This window comes from Dermacentor andersoni, chromosome 11 (genome assembly GCF_023375885.2).
Source record: "Dermacentor andersoni chromosome 11, qqDerAnde1_hic_scaffold, whole genome shotgun sequence".
NCBI classification, from domain to species: Eukaryota; Metazoa; Arthropoda; class Arachnida; order Ixodida; family Ixodidae; genus Dermacentor; species Dermacentor andersoni.
In genome coordinates this window covers 68550154-68566923 of record NC_092824.1, presented here as the reverse complement: position 1 = coordinate 68566923, position 16770 = coordinate 68550154, and the positions used below count along the sequence as shown (strand labels likewise).

Genomic DNA, 16770 nt, shown 5'->3' with positions numbered 1-16770 from the left:
TACTATCACCCCCTAAATAATTCTTACGGTACGATTGAAATTGAGCTCACTGCAGCGATCATCCCTGCGGCGTTTAACATTACCAATGCGCATGTAGACACAACATTATACTCAATCACATTAAGAAGCTTAAATGGCATTAACATTGCCACAGTGTGTGGCACGGTTTAAGCATGGATTTTCTCTTCGATAAAGCATATACAGGGAATCGTAGGGAAGCTTGGGCGAGTCATTGAAAGTTCATATTTGACAAACAGCAGTTAGTGCTGGTGCTTTTCTTTCTTTCTTTCTTTTTTGTCGAAAATAAGGAAAGATATTGTTCAGGACTACGTCGTTTTCGAAAACCTTCCGCGAGTGAGTGAGTAACTGGAACGCATTAACGAGCGCATTTTGGTACATACATGTACGACGCGCGAGAAGATGACGTCACACCCGCAGGAACTCGTGTTTTACCGCAAGCGCTTCACCGAGGCCAACCTACGCCAGCGGCTGGACAAAATGGCCGAAATGACGGACTCGCTGGTGGCCAACTGGAAGCGGGTGGCCGCGGTCAGGCGCATGATGTCCAAGGAAGACTGGAGCGACATGTACACGCACTACGTGTGGTGGCTGCGCACCAATCACTACTACACGCTGTACAACGCGATACGGAAGACCCTGCGGGGACCCCCGCTGTACGGAGAGATGCCCCTGTTCGGCGAGCAGCTGACCGAGGCCGCCAACTACGGCGCGCTGGGCACGACCATCGGGGAGGGTGCCGTGCGGCTGATCGAAGTCAAGGTGAGCACATAGCTGCTCCCCACAGCAAGGCCACAATTAGCACGTGACCGGGGTAGTTCGAGAGGTATGGGAGAGGCCTTTTCCCTGCAGTGGGCGTAGCCAGGCTGCTGCTGCTGCTGCTGCTGCTGATGATGGTGATGATGATGATGATGATGATGATGATGGTGGTGGTGGTGGTGGTGGTGGTGTTGGTGGTGGTGGCGGTGGTGGTGATGATGGTGGTGTGATGATGATGATGATGAACCGTTATCATCATCACCACCATCAGCCTGGCTACGCTCTGTAGTGGGCCTAGCCAAACTGATGGTGATGATGATGATGATGGTGATGATGATGATGATGATGATAGCTGCAGCCCGAATGCCTGTACACAGTCCTGAGAGCGTGTGGGACAACGACCGATTGCCTGGGGCACTTGCTTCGGCGCAGCCATGCGGGAGATCGTGAGGAGGAAAAAAAATGACACTTGGACGCGACACGCTTGAGATTGAAAAAGAAAACGACGACGGCGATAGCAAAGTTCAGCGTCGCGCTGTGGGACTCCTGGCGGACCGTGTTCTAAACATGCACGGGCGCGCGCGAAACCTTTCTGGCGCCCTTAAATGCACCCTTAGATGCCGGATGCAGGCCCTGCCCGGCACGCGGTGTGTTAGGGCCTGCAATGGCACTTTCACACGCTGCCACTGGCCTGCCCGTAAAGAGCGGCACCGGTTAGTTACATCGCTTTCAGAATGGGAGCAGCACTAATATTGTTTCACATTGCGAGTAAAATTTTTAAAAAAAGGGCGTTCAACGCGAAAGAAATGTTTCACGACTCTTCTTGCACCCCTGCAATTCTCAATGAAAATTCTGAGGAAAATTGAGTTAGGAACATAAGATTGGTCTTAGCAGCTTTTTTTGGTTGAACAGTATAGCGTATAGTTGTATATGAGGCATAGGTAAACATATATAGCATACGCGTGCATAAGTATGTACGGGAAATCACGGTGACGGCGACGCCAACGGCCAAACTTTACCTGAACTGTCCACATAATTTCTATCGCAATAAAATGACACAAAATTCACATCAGAGGGTGTGGAACGAACATACATATATACGACCGACAGACACATACATACATACATACATACATACATACATACATACGTACGTACGTACGTACGTACGTACGTACATACATACATACATACATACATACATACATACATACATACATACATACATACATACATACATACATACATACATACATACATACATACATACATACATACATACATACATACATACATACATACATACATACATACATACATACATACATACATACATACATACATACATACATACATACATACATACATACATACATACATACATACATACATACATACATACATACATACATACATACATACATACATACCGAGAGGTTTTGTAGAAGTATACAAAAATGCTATAATGCAAAGCCTACCATACCTGATTAACTCAGACAGGTTAGGTGACTTTGACAGCGCCCCGTTTCACAGGGGAGGCAATCATCATCATCATCAGCCGCGCTCTGGTGTTTTGATGCTTCATTCGTTGAAGCACTTCAACACTCTGCGCGTCTAACGTCGGCGAGCTTTAGCGTGATGCGCACATATAACGCTGCATCAGCTGCTTTGTCTGCTTTACTGCTTTACTCACTGCATGACATACCGTACTGTGTTTTCCAACCCAAGAACGAGAAAAACAGAAAGGAGACGACACAACGCTGACGAAGCGCATGTGGAATTGGCAGAAAGGGACTTCTTTACATACATTGCTTTATTTTTTCAGCCGCATATGTCATGAGAGCCTCAGGATAACCTGCTTAACCTCATATGCCTGACAACCTGCTAAGCGATTAGTGCATGTTTGAAAATTCAACTGGATTCAACGCTCACAAGATTTTTTTTTTAATGCATTATGAGAACACGAGTAAACGATGTCTCTTTTTACTACCCTTAGGTGCGCAGATGTGAATGGCAAGATGAACTTGTTAAGGGTCAGTTCCAAAGCCCGGCAAACCCGTGCAGGTGAAAAATGCAGCCTCGAGTCCAAAAACTTTAAAAGACATTTGAACCAAAAGTACATGCGTGTGTTCGTGTGTTTCGGCATGGCGGCGTAACATTTGCTTAAGTCTGACGCACTTCATGCTGCCAGCTCTGTCAACAAATGTGTGTGTTTTCGTACATATAGGGTGAAAGACAATGCAAAGCGAAGGTGTAAACGTCCGAGCTGTACGTGGGTAAATTACACCGCGTGTAATAGACAACAATAAGAGGCGCAGACTAGATGTCTTTTCTGTTTTTTTTTTTTTCGTGGCAGAACGTAAAGCCTGTTGGAAACCAACAGCTATAGAGGGCGGAAACAGCAACTTGGCAAGAATCAGTGGCATTTTACTACAGCAAAAACCACGATTGACGACTGCTTTCAGGTCGAGAATTCCGAATATGCTCCCTTCCTGAAGGCCAACACGCAGGCATGGTTATCGGCTTTCTTTCTTCTATTTTTTTTTTCTCAACTGACACCAATGAACTTTATTATTCAGTCTCGCTAAATGGCACGATGGAGTGCTGTCTGAAATACCAGTTGCTTTTCAGAACGCCTATGGAATCGCTGCCAAGCACATCTTAGAAGTGCTGTATTTTTACCTGTGTTCCATAATATGTCGAATGGTATAATGGCTTCTTCATAAGAAAGAAAATAGCACACGTATCGGTAAATCACAGTGCACCACACACACACACACACACACACACACAGACACACACACACACACACGCACACGCACACGCACACCCATACACACACACGCACACACACGCACACACACGCACGCGCGCACGCGCGCACACACGCACAGTGCCCTGTGTGTCTCGTTCTCAGCAAACCCAACTTCAAGTGGTTTGATTCGCCGGATCGCTCGTTTAATCAGCTTCGTTTGCTAATTAGGTAGATCGCCTTACTATCCAAAACTAATAACTCTGTTCGGCATACCAGGAACCATACTGTAAGCTATGCCTTAGTTGAAGTGATAATTCTGCGGCATACCCAAAACAGCGCAGCCTGTGAGCATGAGTCGGCACACTCACTCGCAAGCGCACTGCAGCTCAACCAGTCATTCCACAGTGGTTTCATGCTCGAGAAATTTTGGCGCGCGAGTCAGAGACGAGAGCTGCGGTCGGACGTGGGTATAGACGGGAACGGCCGGCGGCGAGAACTTTTTGTGGACGAGAACGTGAACAGGCGCGAGTTTCAACGACAGTCGGCGACAGGGAGTGGGAGCGACGTATTTATTTATTTGTTTGTTTATTTGCTTATTTGTTCGTTTGTTTATTTATTTGGTACCCGCAGCGCCTATTTCAGGCATCACAGGGGGTACAGAAGTAAAAGGAAACGCAAGTTGCAGTCAATGCACGTTCACGCGAATGGAAGGGGGGGGGGGGGGGCAATACAAACACAGGGTTATAAAGGTAATGAAAAGGCATACAAAGGTAGTAATTAGAGAGCCAGTGCATGACGAAATTATAAATAAAGGGAAAAGCACAAGAAAAGACTATGCAATGTTTATTTTCTTTTTTTAATTCTGCAGGGACTTGCTTAAGACAGCTTATATGTGGAAATGCGCAAGCATTATATTCCCTTTAGTTAAATGGGGAGGAGGGGGGGGGGGGTGTTAGCTTTCTTTCTGCCCGTTCCTTGCCTGCACAGGCTCTCACCTGCGTTCTAACTAGGCCTCGGTAAGGGCGAATCAAAATGCGCCTAGCTCGAAGTAGCGCTCAGCAGCGTTCAATTAGACGTTCATGCTTTTTTTATTCTTTAGACTCGTTTCATATATATATACTCATGACGTGGCGCCACCTGCCCCCCATTGGCTGCGCCGTCCCATGTCCAATGACGCAGACACTAAGCCACACCTTTTGATGTGACGTTTGCAATGACGCATGCACAAGTCACACCTTTAGTCAACGGCCCCGGTTCGATTCCCAGCCAGAAGAAAATTTACGACATTTCACTTTCAAAGGCATTCACTGATTTCGTTTACAGGACCCTCCCTGAGAAATTTGATGTCAATCCAAGCATTTTCTTGACCCGTTATTGCTCTTTGCGCTGTCGGCCATTTTGGTACCATATCTATCGGTCAAGTCGACTGCACAGACTGTCATAACTCAACTATTATGACTGCTACCGGGCGGGAACGGCATGCGGCCGGACGGCCAGGAGCATAATAACGCCCACACAAGAACGGGAACACTGCGCCCGTTTATTCAGTGACAGCCCTTTGTTCCGACGTTCTCAAGCCGCTCCGGCACGTGCGATGACGTCGGTCTCGCGCCACGGCGAACGCGGTTTTCTCTGTCTTCGTTGTCGCTTTCACTTTGCAGCACTCTTCCCTCCTTTAGGTGAGCACCGCTGTACGGATTTTCGTATACGGGTCGATCTACGAAGCACAGCTGGTTGAGCCTCTTCTGGTAGCGTCGGTACACCAGCTGGTTGACCTTGCGAAGGTTGTGCCGGCACAGGACTGTATCGAGGACGGACTTGATTCATGTGACGCTGAAGCTCACCTTCTGCCTTTTCAACGGTGATCATTCGGGATCCTCTTGTTTCTTTCACTGTGGCTGGCAGCCACCTTTCTCCCTCTCCGAAGTTGCGAGCCCAAACAGGAGTGCCCGGGCTCAGCTTGTTTTCTTGCTCTGCCTGTGGACAGATAGGAAAGGTTACGGGTGGTGGAAGGCATGTGTCCAACCCAGAACGGATCTGGTATCCCAAAAGTCGTTGAGACGGTGATCGTCCATCATCCAGGGGCGTTCTACGGTAGCTAAAGAGCTGTTTAGCCAATCGCTCATACAAGTCACCTGACCTAACCTTCTTGAGGCCATCTTTCAGCGTCCGCACGGCGCGTTCAGCAAGCCCGTTCGATTGGGGGTGATGTGGTGCCGTACGAAAGTGCTTTATGTTATTTCCTGTCAGAAACTTCATGAAAGTCTCTGACGTGAACTGAGTTCCGTTGTCTGTCAGAATGGTTTTTCGTATGCCCAGCCTGCTGAAGATTTCACGCAAGGATGTAAGTGTCGATTATGCTGTGGCATGACGCACTGGAATTGCTTCGATCCATTTTGAATGTGAATCTATGGCCACTAGGATCATGGTTTATTCACTGGACCAGCATAATCCAAATGGACACGTGACCGATTCTCGTGCGTTAGTGGCCAGCTTATTGGTATTTTCGCCGGTGGCATTGCGCTTGCTTGTATGCATGTAGTACGATTCCTACTGATTTGTTCGATAGCTCCGTCGATGCCGGGCCACCACACGACAGTACGGGCCAATGCCTTCATTGCAGACATTCCCTGGTGTGTCTCGTGCAGGAATTGCAGCATGTCACCACGAGCAGCCTCGGGAATCACGACTCTGTGACCCCAGTAAATGCGACCTTTGTAAACGGTTAGCTGACTTTTTCGTGTGAAGTATGGGTCCAACCGCGGATCGAGTGCTTTGCAATCCTTTGGCCAACCATGAAGCACGTAGGACCTGACAATTCCAAGTACTTGATCTTTCTCGGTCAACTGTCGCATTGCTTCCGACGAAAGGGGCGTGTCATCCAGCTGCTGCAGCGAGTGCACGTACTTGTGTAGCTCCTCTGATGTGTCCTCGGTGGTTTCTCGAGGAAGCCGACTGAGTGCGTCTGCATTCAGGTTGTCTGAGCCAGGTTTGTACTCTGTCTTGTATTGGTATGCTCCCAGCAGCAAGGACCAACGCTGAATTCTTGCGGCAGCCATGATGGGCGTGGGACGATCTTCGCGAAATAGACCCACCAGCGGCTTGTGATCTGTGATCAAGGTGAATGTTCTTCCCAGTAGGTAATCCCGAAACTTTGATACCCCGAACACTAGGGCCAACGCTTCACGCTCCAGTTTGGAATAATTCCTTTCCGCTTTGCTAAGTCTTCGAGAACGAAAACCTATAGGCATGTCAATGTTGCCAATGCGATGGGACAGTACCGCTCCGATTCCGTTGGGTGACGCATCGCACTCCAAGCGCAGCGGCAGTGAGGGATCGAAGTGAGTGAGCATTTTGGCATTGCATAAAGCTTTTTTTTTTTACTTCTGAAACGCTTCCCGTTGTTGACAGCCCCAATTCCAGCGACGTTCTTTGGTTAGCAAATCGTAGAGCGGTGATAGTAGACTGGCCATATTGGGAAGGAACTTGCTGTAATACGTGAGAAGACCCAAGTAGGAACGCAGTTGGCTCACGTTCTTGGGTGTTGGCGCCTTCATGATAGCATCCATGTTTTTCTCCAGAGGTTGCAGCCCTCCAGTACTGATCTTGTGGCCAAGATACGAAACCTCAGGCATCCTGAAGGTGCACTTGTCCTTCCTTAGCTTGGCGCCGTACTCTCGAACGCGCTGGAGAACTGCCTTGAGGTTCTTTCCGCCGTCGTTCCCCTTCTCGGCAACCAGAATGTCGTCCAAGTACGCCTGGACTCCCGGCAAACCGTTCAGGACGCTGTCCATTATTCGCTGAAAGATAGCTGGGGCAGAAGACACACCAAATGGCAGGCGATTAAAGCAGAATAATCCCCGATGTGTGTTAATGACCGTCAGCTTCTTTGACTGCTCTTCCAGGGGAACCTGGTTGTAGGCGTGTCGAAGGTCCAGTGTGCTGTAAACGTCACCCTCGTGCAGTGCAGCAAAAAGGCCATTGATTACCGGGAGTGGGTACTGCTCCGTCACACAGCTGGCATTTATCGTTAGCTTGTAATCGCCACACAATCGAACTGTTCCGTCTTTCTTCATTACCGGAGCTATCGGTGTCGCCCACTCCGAGTGAGCCACCGGGGACAGGACTCCGGATTTAACAAGCCTGGCCAGCTCGTTAGAAACCTTTTCTCGTATTGCATATGGAAGTGGCCTGGCTTTGAAGAACTTTGGAACCGCATCCTCCTTCATGTATAGATGAGCGGGCGGAACCTTGAACAGACCCAGTTCAGGTGCAAACACGTCCTCGTACTCACACAGGATCGCTTGAAAGTTTAGCCCTTGCTCCTTAATGCTGGACACGCTCAAAACCGCAGCCCCTTCGTTGTTCAGAGCCTGGATGAGATTACGGTCACACAGGCTCGGTCCGGAGACGCGAACAACGGTCAGTGACGCCGTAACAGTCGTGCCGCAGTATGAAACTGGAAGCGTGAGCTTCCCGGCTATAGGCAACGGACCCAAGTAGCATGACAACTTCAAGCTGGATTTTTCAAGGTAGGGCCAGCTTGTGCGATGTTGGCAGTAGACGTCCGAGGACACCACGCACACGGGTGAGCCGGTGTCAATTTCCATCACGATGTCGGCTCCGCCCCGGCAAAAATTGCGTCGTACCGGGCTGACGATTCCGTTGTCTGCGGTTTGTTGCGGCTTTAGTGTATACAACTGTGCGGAGAGCTCGGCTTCGGCATTTTCCATTGAACCGCTACTCAGCGCCAAGCTCTGTTGCGGTCGCTTTTCCTTAGAACGACATACGGCAGCTAGGTGCCCCTTTTCCTACAGTTGAAACATTTGGCGTGTTTAAAGGCACAAGTCGCCTCACCGTGTTTGTGGCTTCCACACCTATGGCAACCCTTAAGACGATCCACTCGCCTGACTGCAGGTTTTTCCTGCCTGTCGCTGCCGTCGATCGCCCGCTAGTCTGTGAAGCTCGGGCTCTTCTTTCGGTTCCGTCTGCTTCATAAGCTGAACACCCTGTCGTGCATCCTCTGCTGCAAGCACGATGTTTTCTGCCTCCTGCAATGACAGTTTCGGGTGAGAAAGCAGTGCCTTCTGCACACCACTGCTACGAATTCAGCACACGATCCTGTCTCGCCGCAGGTGGTTCAACATGGTCCCGAAGTTGCATTTATCAGCCAGGCGTCGAAGCTCCACGATAAACTGTTGAGCTGATTCCTCTTCCCTTTGAAGGCGGGTAAAGAACTTGAAGTTTGCGGCTATCTCATTTGGCGGGGGTGCGTAAAATTCTTCGAGAATGGTAACCGCTTCCGCGTAGGTTAACTCGCTCACCTTCCGCGGTGCACAACGCCCACTCAGTACGTCGATAGGCTTCGAGCCAAGTGCCGAGATGAGAAGCGCCCTTTTCTTAGCGTCGTCGACGACGTCGTTACCCTCGAAGTACGACTCGACTCCGATGTAGTACGACGACCACTTGTCCTTGGCATCGTCGAACTGTGGAACTTGGTACGCCATGGCAGGAGTGTTCGCCGTCATCAAGGTGCTGGTTCGTTTCTCGTCGCCACTGTTATAACTCAACTGTTATGACTGCTACCAGGCGGGAACGGCATCCGGCCGGACGGCCAGGAGCATAATAACGCCCACACAAGAAAGGGAACACTGCGCCCGCTTATTCAGTGACAGCCCTTTGTTCCGACGATCTCAAGCCGCTCCGGCACGTGCGATGACGTCGGTCTCGCGCCACGGCGAACGCGGTTTTCTCTGTCTTCGTTGTCGTTTCCACTTTGCAGCACAGACAGACTTTTTTCGCGAAGTGGGGCATATAATGCTTTCGCGTCACGTTGAAAGGTGTGGCCTAGGTCGTGCGTCATTGGACACGTCACGTTGAAAGGTGTGGCCTAGTGCGTGCGTTATTGGACACGTCACGTTGAAAGGTGTGGCCTAGTGCGTGCGTCATTGGACACGTCACTTTCAAAGGTGTGGACTTGTGCGTGCGTTATTGGACACGTCACGTAGAAAGGTGTGGCCTAGTGCGTGCGTCATTGGACACGTCACATAAAAAGGTGTGGCCTAGTGCGTGCGTCATTGGACACGTCACAATGAAAGGTGTGGCCTAGTGCGTGCGTAAGTGGACACGTCACGTTGAAAGGTGTGGCCTAGTGCGTGCGCCATTGGACACGTCACATTGAAAGGTGTGGCCTAGTGCATGCGTCATTGGACAGGTCACGTTGAAAGGTGTGGCCTAGTGCGTGCGTCATTGGACACGTCACGTTGAAAGGTGTGGCCTAGGTCGTGCGTCATTGAACACGTCGCGGTGAAAGGTGTGGCCTAGTGCGTGCGTCAGCGGACACGTTACCTTGAAAGGTGTGGCCTAGTGCGTGCGTCAATGGACACGTAACGTTGAAAGGTGTGGCCTAGTGCGTGCGTCAGTGGACACGTCACGTCGAAAGGTGTGGCCTAGTGCGTGCGTCAGTGGACACGTAACGTTGAAAGGTGTGGCCTAGTGCGTGCGTCAGTGGACACGTCACGTTGAAAGGTGTGGCATGTGCGTGCGTCAGTGGACACGTCACGTTGAAAGGTGTGGCCTAGTGCGTGCGTCATTGGACACGGAACGGCGCAGCCAATCGGGAGCAGGTGGCGTCACGTCACGAGTGTATAAAATGAGTCTGCAAAATTAAAAGAATTCAATGTCCAATTGAACGCCGCTGAGCGTGGTCCTTCGAGTTATGACCTTCTCGGGGTCAATGAGCGCGTTGTGATTTGGCCTTGCCGAGGCACACTTAGAACGCAGGCGAGAGCTTGCGCGGACAAGGAACGCACGGAAAAAAACTAACAAAAACAAAAGCACCGTTTCACTAAAGGGACTATAATGCTTTCGCATTCCCCCACGTAAGCAGTTTTAAGTGCCTCTGCAATTTTTTTTTCCGCAGGTTTCAGCAAATAAATAGATTCTTTAATCAAACGTGTGCGTAAAGTAAGTGGACACGAGTATGGACGTCAGTGGGGTCTGATGCGCGAATGAAAGCATGCGTCAACGCCAGTGAGCGTTGTAAAAGTATGTATGGGCTCGAGTAGGAACGTGAGCCAGTGGCGACGAATGTTAGAGAGCATAAGTAGCTATCCACTTAATGTGCCCACCTGTACGCAAAAAAAATGTAAAAAGAGTGAAAAGTCGAAATGTATGTACTGCCTTACGCATTCCGATATTCACGTTTTAGGTGGGGAGTGATCAGATTTTTGTCAGTTAAGTATGGCTGACTGCTCTCCCTCCCCCCTCTCTCTCTCTATCGTTCTCTCTGCGCGTTTCAGGTTCCGCCCAGCGGAAAGGAAGACCTGACGAATCGCATGAATTGCGTCCACACGCAAAATCCTGACATTCCTAGCTCGATGAAAGAGCCCATCTACCGGTCGTCTGCTGTCGACATCGTGTTCAGCGCCTACAAGGTCGCCACATCCAAGCAGAAGGCTCAGGATCTCAAGAACTTCGGTGCCGACCGGACGTTCTTCCAGGTTGGAAGAGCTTTGAGAGCCGCTCTTGCGCGTCTTCGTAACGTTGCAGCTTCTTCGCTGCCAATGCAAAGCAGTGACGCTGTAGGTGGTGCCGTATGTCCTTTTATTCGAATATATCTTACAGCTACCCTTCGCGGAGGCATTGTTGAACATTATGTATATATATATATATGTATATATATGTATATATATATATATATATATATATATATATATATATATATATACAACGTAACACACACACACATTAATGTGTGTGTGTGTGTGTGTGTGTGTGTGTGTGTGTGTGTGTGTGTGTGTGTGTGTGTGTGTGTGTGTGTGTGTGTGTGTGTGTGTGTGTGTGCGTGTGTGTGTGTGTGTAGGAAAGAGACGACGAACCTTTTGGAAGACGTACTTAACGTTTTCGGCTGGTTGACCAGCCTTCGTCAGAATACCGTATGTATGTGTGTATGTATATATATATATATATACAGTCTAGCCCAGTTATAACGAAGCCACTTATAGCGAAATAGCGGTTATAACGAAGGGATTTCAATTTCCCATTCCCATCTTTGCATTTTCAATACATTTTGGGTCCGGTTTTATCGAAGTAAATAAGAGCGCGTCAGCGGATATAACGATGAGATTTAATACGAACCGAAAAATAATCTGTCAATCAACACATTTTTGCGTCGTTGAGGTGATTTTTTCCGCGAAAATAAGAGCAAAATTCGGCTGACGGCGTCCTTTCATGGCGTCGTCTGCTCTCCCGCGGAGCGAAAGGTTGCTTCACTGCATCGCACGGCAGCATCGATGCAGCATGCAGCTTTGGGATTCCGCTAGCGACTTGAACCTTGTGCCTGCGGGTCTAAGCCACATGAACTTCGTTTTCGCCATCGAGGACCTTGTTGCCACCAAGGACTTCACGACTGAAGTTGCCGGGAGTGCCATGGAAGAGACCTTGGCGGACAGCGCCTCCGACAGCGAATGCGACGATGCTAGTTGTGCCCCTACGCCGGTCACCTCCGCAGCGGCCATCGCAGCTGTTGACACGCTACGGATGTACCTTGGAGTCCGGAGTTCGACCAGATCTTTGGTTCGAAGTTGGATGGTATGGAAGCCGCAATCCTGAAGTCCGAACTCGCGAAACGTGTTCAGGGGACGCTGGACCACTTCTTTCAGCGGCAATAAATCGGTATGCCCATGTTAGCATTTCTTTTTTCATAGTCCACATATAAAGAAATAGCGGATATAGCGAAGTGATTTCCGATTCCCGCCGACTTCGTTATAACCGGGCTAGACTGTGTATATATATATATATATATATATATATATATATATATATATGAAATCTCTGGTTTGGTGTAGCAGAAGAAAATAAGTGCACACGTGCGACAAAACGTCATTTTGGCAAAGACGACTACCTTCAAGCCAGGAGGCTGCAGAAAGCAAACCAAACCGTCTGCCGGCCTCTGTCACCTCCGCGCTACCAATCGGCACGCGTTTTTTTTTTTTCTTTTTCTGCAGAACACCTGCACAACATAGCATAGTCTCAGGATGCAGAAATTCTGCAGAACCTACTGCATATTCTTTAATTTTTCATAAGCCAGGACGGGAGTAAACCACTTGTGCTCCATATAGCACATTCTTGCCTGGGAGTTCGGTTCTCCCCATGCAATACGCGAGAAGAAGAAAAAGAAAACATTGGGAGCAAAAAGTGCACGCACAGCCACAGATGAAATTTTGAAACGCACACAGTCGAGACTGGACAAGAGCGTAAAATGTTGCTAACGAAACGTGTCAGAGAGCTTAGATAACCACGACAAATACACTTGAAAAAATGCGGGTAACCGGGCGTATAAGCTCATGAAAAACGTCAAAAGGAACTCCGTCAACACATATAGACACAATGGTAACATGAGTATGGGCGGTGTATTCAGACTTATGACTCATCTCGTCGCAAGTGCGAAGAGTGAATGCCCAGTGGGGTACACCGTCCCGATCGAAGATGTAACCCACGTGACAGTGTTGTAGCCATGGGGCGGCGCACCAGCATGTCCCCCTCCCCCCCCTAGAACATTGTGTTAGTATGTGGCCCGCCCTTCTTGCCCCCCCCCCACGCCCCTCCCCCCAAGGAAAAAATTCTGGCTACGCCATTGTCATATATGATATCGTGAAAATATGCACACGATCATTCTCAATCCCACATTGCCTGCAGGCGTACTGAACTTAAATTATGACTTGTAGCGTAACAAGACTGTACCGTAGGTTATTGGAGCGTCACAGTGGGAGGGCTACAAATTTATTTTGACCCCCCGTCGTAGCAGCAAGAAGGTGGACAGTCTGGCGAATTGGTACACTGCATTTTTCAGTTAATGCCAGCGCGAAAGAGAGAGGGACGAGACGCATGCGTCGTACTTCCCATCGATATTTGATACACGTGATACACGTGTGCGCAAAGTTTATGCAGATATGCGGGAAAAAACACCAAAAACACATATAATCATTACCTTGCACTTACATTTTACATGGAATCGCGAGCAAAAAATAAACATATCTAGGGTAACAGGAGATCGCCGGGTACCATACGTGTAAATGAGCGAGTTAGCCAGGCTACATGCACTCCGTTTCAAACATCGCGCGCGATGCTGTGGAGGCCAGACACACCTTGTGCAGTGGCTGCATCCGCGCCAGCAAAAAGTTCGGTGTCCTTGCCAGCAGTTAAGCGAGACTGTTCATTATTTAGATTCAGCATTGAGAAAAAGAAAGTAACCTTTGAAAAGGAACAAACTGTATGTGTGCACGGCTGCTAATGCGTTGTCTTAGCTCATTTTACTTTTTCGTTGTATCTCTTTTAGGTTTTTTTTTAAATTTTATTTGCAGCCCGTCGCGGCAGGCTCACGTGAGTGCTCGTGCGGGCAAACGTCGCTGGCGCACAGCGAAACGTGGACGGTACGCGAGGAGTGATACATTTTTCGTAACCGAACTTCTTGCGTAGCTTCCACAGCGTTGCACCTGGCAGTCTGAAACGGAGTATCAGAATCCCGATTTTTCACGTTGCTGCCCGGAGTTTGTCGTTCGGGTGTCTGCCTGTACGTCCTTCATACAAATGTCGCACGTCGCAGTGATAATTCGGCGAAAGCAGCCACGGGCCTAGAGGAAAGCAGCACCACTCAATCCCTTCGTTCAATCGTGTCGCAGATGATGTGCTACCTGATGTGCGACGGCAGCTCGAAGGACGCCAAGGTGTCGGAGCTGAGCTGCAACCAAGCGGTCAAGGACAGCACCCAGTTCGGCAAGGTTTTCGGCTGCCGGGTCGGGTCACCCATGAACCCGACATCCAAGTGTCGCTTGTTCACCTGAAACTGCCTCGACCCTTTCCGTGCGCTGCGAAATCACTTTGCCCGCTCTGTTTGACTGGGGTGTCACGTGGGTGGTTTCGAGTATACTTCACCCATTGTTGCCTGTTCATCATCTTCTCGTTGTGTCTGTGCTTTATTTTTGTGAGTGTTTGTTGTAAGGTGCTCTGAGCCACGTGTGTGGGATAACGTGCGATGCGTGGGCGCCTGCAGTCGTCACCTCTTGGAGGCAAAGTGCGCACTGGCATGCGACGACACGGCCCGTCGACTTTGTGGCGAACTGAACCCGACGCGACGGGAATCGCGCTACGTTCCAACTCGTCGAGCTCGCCCCCAGTGCGAGAGTCCGGTACATCACGGACCTCTGGGTCGGCGACACCAATTCCTGGCCAATGTTTTCTGTTTGTCGTGTTGATGCCGTTGTTTGAGTACCAGCTATCTCGGCTCTTGATGATGAGGTCTCTCAAGAGTGACGTGACTGGAGCATTGCGTGGCTTTCATTTCTATTTTTATTACGCCAATAATTCCGCGATTTTGTTTGTTGCAGAGTTTTGGCACGTGAGTGGGGTGTCAGTGTCTTCGAGCGCTTTCCCTGTGCTTTTTTTTTTTTTAATCCTTTCTTTGTGCATAACTCTCGGCTTTACCACAGCTCTTGACGTGCTCGTAGCCTACCCACGCCACAATGTACCTGAAGCTCCTTGGAACCTCCTCGAAACTGTTCTCGTGGTTTGCATGTTGGCACAATGCGCTCCTATAGAAATCTTTTTTTCGCTTCTTCCGAGGCCGTAAAAGCGTCCACAAAGTTCACGAGCACTCGTATGCAATTTATCTAGCTCCTCGAGCCGGCGAGCAAGGCGTTTGCGCCTCATTTTCTCGAGAGCCACAGATTTGCACGAGTTGCGTTACTAGTGCATTCGAGTGTGACGACAAGTTGTTCATACGCTGGAGTCTCGCCCGTTAGACACACAACATTGCGCTTGAACTGTCCGCTTGTCTTGTCTAGAGATCCTGCTCGTTGTCATGCATTTCTGACGGACGTTCCGGGCGGCCCATTGCCCGAAACTTTTGGAAGCTCCTACACGCTATCATAATCTAGTGTGAGGTGCCGAATCTGAAGTGCTGTCCTCGACAGCACTTTCCTTTCCTTGGCATTTTGTATCGTGATGACGACGTCGATGGTTCCAGTCACTGGCATATACACACAATGAGGGATTGCTCAAGATGCTTTGTAGTAGGAGAAGGAACGGCAGCAAAAAAAAAAAGTTAACTTTCCTGTAAACACGAGAAATTGTACTAGAATCGTAATAGAAGCTGAAGAGGCACGCAGTGGTCTGAATACTATATAATTTATCGTTGCACGTCCGTCTGCAGCAGTGCATATATTATCAAGGCTCTATGCATAAACCAACTGCGGTAAAGCGCGCTCAGCGGCGCGAGCAGAGGTGCTTGGATACGCCCGACAAACAACTTAAATGTCGAGTACAATCGCAATTCTTGTGACCTTAAACTATCGTTGCACGTCCGTCTGCAGCAGTGCATATATTATGAAGGCTCTATGCATAAACCAACTGCGGTAAAGCGCGCTCAGCGGCGCGAGCAGAGGTGCTTGGATACGCCCGACAAACAACTTAAATGTCGAGTACAATCGCAATTCTTGTGACCTTGAACACGCGAGCGTGTGCCGCTCGGCGCCAGCAGCGACCCCTGACGAGCGGCTGGCGCACTTGTGGATAGTTTGTATGTGTTCAGCTCGCGCACTGCCTGATCGCGCTCGCGCGTCGTCTCCTATGCCGTCACTGTCGCACGACATGCGGAAATGACGTAATACCGGGTTTCGTGCGCGTGCGCACTGACTTGCGGTCTGGCAGTAGACAGTAACAGACGACGTCAGAAAGCTATCAGTCAGCGTATCCGCTAAATCCGCAAACTACGAAAGGACCCTGGGCACTAGTCCTAATTTGATAATCCGATGATGGTTATTAGATTTTAATGACGCAAGGGCACCTTCGTCAACCTAAGGGTTGATCTTCAGGACATTAAATAAAGTTCATCATACCGTACCATACCTTAGGCCAAAGAGCGCCAGGATAAAGGCTTCATGTTCCCACAGAGTCGCATGTTTAAAACTCCCGTTTAAAATAAAAGCTGTAAAGGCATACGTGTGAAGCTGAGCAATATGTGCGAGTGCACGAATTTTAATATATTTAACCGGTTCATAAGCACGGACTTAAATGTGTCGGCCAAAACCGTACACGTGGAATCGCCAGGGAAAGTCCGAATCCCTCATCGCGAAATTCTTGCCTATGCAAGAAGTGCCAGGTCTCAGAAGCCGACGGCCATAGGACGGGAGGGCACAATTTTTTAAAAAGTGAACTTCCGCAGGGTATGTTTAAGAGCT

The 16770-nt window shown here is 49.3% G+C and overlaps 1 protein-coding gene across 1 annotated transcript; it reads left to right on the top strand.

Moving 5' to 3' along the window:
* Nucleotides 1-105: 105 nt before the first annotated feature.
* LOC126517606 (uncharacterized) lies at nucleotides 106-15676 on the top strand. Its single transcript, XM_050167375.3, has 3 exons — nucleotides 106-780; nucleotides 10834-11034; nucleotides 14215-15676. The coding sequence occupies exons 1-3, from the start codon at nucleotides 421-423 to the stop codon at nucleotides 14374-14376; spliced, it is 723 nt and encodes a 240-aa protein (XP_050023332.2). The 5' UTR covers nucleotides 106-420; the 3' UTR covers nucleotides 14377-15676.
* The last annotated feature ends 1094 nt before the right edge of the window (nucleotides 15677-16770 follow it).